This window comes from Gigantopelta aegis, unplaced genomic scaffold (assembly GCF_016097555.1).
Source record: "Gigantopelta aegis isolate Gae_Host unplaced genomic scaffold, Gae_host_genome ctg3264_pilon_pilon:::debris, whole genome shotgun sequence".
In the NCBI taxonomy this organism is placed as follows: Eukaryota; Metazoa; Mollusca; class Gastropoda; order Neomphalida; family Peltospiridae; genus Gigantopelta; species Gigantopelta aegis.
Window position 1 is genome coordinate 44656 of NW_024533257.1, and position 2359 is coordinate 47014.

At 35.7% G+C, this 2359-nt stretch overlaps 1 protein-coding gene across 1 annotated transcript; it reads left to right on the top strand.

Annotated features, from left to right (window-relative positions):
- Positions 1 to 302: 302 nt before the first annotated feature.
- LOC121392018 (armadillo repeat-containing protein 1-like) lies at positions 303 to 2144 on the top strand (the record flags this gene model as incomplete). The annotated part of the gene is given in 8 exon segments (XM_041523427.1): positions 303 to 377; positions 912 to 927; positions 930 to 985; positions 1030 to 1121; positions 1300 to 1399; positions 1784 to 1900; positions 1954 to 2028; positions 2073 to 2144. Coding segments are annotated over 8 exon segments (603 nt in total), but the record flags the coding sequence as incomplete, so codon positions are not given.
- Between the last annotated feature and the right edge of the window lie 215 nt (positions 2145 to 2359).

The following is a 2359-nucleotide window of genomic DNA, read 5'->3' on the forward strand; positions in this document are numbered from 1 at the left end:
GTCACGTGATCCTGAAGCACTATCAGCCAACTTTAATTGAATCAGTAGTTGTAGATAGCGTCCATTCCTGTGAAAGAGTTCATATAACAGGTAAATTATAGGAATATTATCAATAACAATGTTTTTGATTTGTCTAAGACCAAATTAGACTAATTTCTATATCATTTATTTTGACTACTGGGCACTAATTAGGGTCTGTTACCAAGAGTCTACTTTTTGTAGGTGTTTTAGAAATCCACAATCTCTATTTTTTACAAGAGGACGTCTACTAATCTGGCACCTATCACTGCTATCCCTTTACAATGGACAATCTTAAAGTTGTTAGAGAGTTACGTGATTTAGCGGCTGACCCTCAAAACAGAGCAACCATAGTTCGAGTAGAGTTTTAGAGTTTGTGTCCATCTCTGAGTCTAACAACTCGCATCCCTAGATTCCCTGACATTTGGGCAAAATAGAGTCAGTTTGTATATTCCTGAATCCAGAACTTGAATAATATTTAAGTCAGTTGACCAGACTCTCTTTCTACCCAAATGTCAGGGAGTTTAAGAGACAAAATTATGTGTTTGGTCTCGTTTCATTCATTTAACACCCTTAATGATAACTAACAACCTTACAGCTGATTAATACTTGAGTATCATATATTATCACTACATCAATCAAGGGGTGACCTTATCCTTCAGAGCATGAGTATCACATTAATAAATTATCTGTTAATTTTGAGGTGCTAATAGTAGAGTGGAAAACAAAGACAGATAAATGTGTGGCTCATGAAAATACATGATTGTAGGTGTGGCTCTGTCAGTATTTTTCATTAACTCATACTCCATATAACATTAGGAGCTATTGCCATATATCATTAGTATTTAATTTTGCTGCCTCGTGTAATTATTTGATAACTACTATTCTGATAGGATCGTGGTTGTTTACCAGACTGGTTCTATTCTTGGATAACAGTAATCCTGAGGTTGTTGCTACATCACTAGAAGTATGTACAATGCTACATGTTATGCAGAGACACTTGTTTGACAGGCACTCCATTATTTGGCTGAGTCTCCTTCAAATCGTCCATTTATGAAGAGTGAAGTTGGATTGGTTATCAGTTTAAGAAATATCATGGGAAGGTCATGTTTTGGATTGTGTGTCTTCATTTTGTATTCATTTATGAATTGTTTTTAGATCAGATTATGATCCCAAAATAATCCAACTAGCAGAGAGTGTACATCATTACTTAATTCCTCCAGCAGAGCTATGGCTAGTAATCAAACTCCACCCCTTTATCCAATATTAAAATCTTTTTAGGCCCTTGACTCATACTCGATCAAGAGGGAATACATTTTTGGGAGCATCTAACAGAAAAGCAAGAACAATAGTGTTTACAAGTGACTGGAATGGTGATCAGGTATGCACTTCGGTATGGAGTCATGATTCTATCTTGTCTCATTTTACACTGTGTGTTGTTTATTCAGTTGTTCTCCAATACAAATATTTATCCTCCCATGTGTGTATGTGTGTGTGTGTGTGTGTGTGTGTGTGTGTGTGTGTGTGTGTGTGTGTGTGTGTGTGGTGTGTGTGTGTGTGTGTGTGTGTGTGTGTGTGTGTGTGTGTGTGTACATGTACATCTGATAGTTATATCAGACATCTGAAATATGCATATCTGATATTGTTCATTGTTGCTATATTATATTGCGATATATTGATGGTATTGTATAGTCAGCCTTGTTGTATTATAACTGTATTTTAAATTAGTGTCTTATTGTAAGTTAATGCTGTACTTGTCTCATAGGAAATGCGATCATTAGTTGAGGAACAACTATTGACAGTCAAAGGTGTCATTAGTTTTACTGTTGATCTCAGTAGACAGAGATGTACAGTGAGGCTACGTAGTGACCTCAAGCCAGAGGTATATTAACTTATAATGAGTGGCATTATAGTTTGTGTTAATAATATCCTTAGTTGTTGTGCAGTGCTATCAATGCTACTAGTATATTAACAGCTCAGCAAGTTGTCAAGAATGAACTAGGAGAAGAGGTAGATGTTTAGTTATATAGCACTGTGTCATTATTATACTGTAGGTATTATTGTCCTTTGGACCTAGTCCTCAAGCTCATATACAAGATGAGAAAGAAAACAAACATCCAGTCAGAGTAAGTAGTTGTGTCACATACTAGCTAATGTCTTTGATATTCATTTTTAGTTACCTGAATATCTGCCTGAAGATGAGGATAAATTAGATGATGATAGAGTAAATGAATAATCTTTTGAGTGTTCTATTATATTCTTGTCTCACTTTTTAGGCAATAGAAAGGAGTGGTATGGTAGGAGAGGGTGGTGGATGGTTTAGTTCAGTGACAGGCTTTTT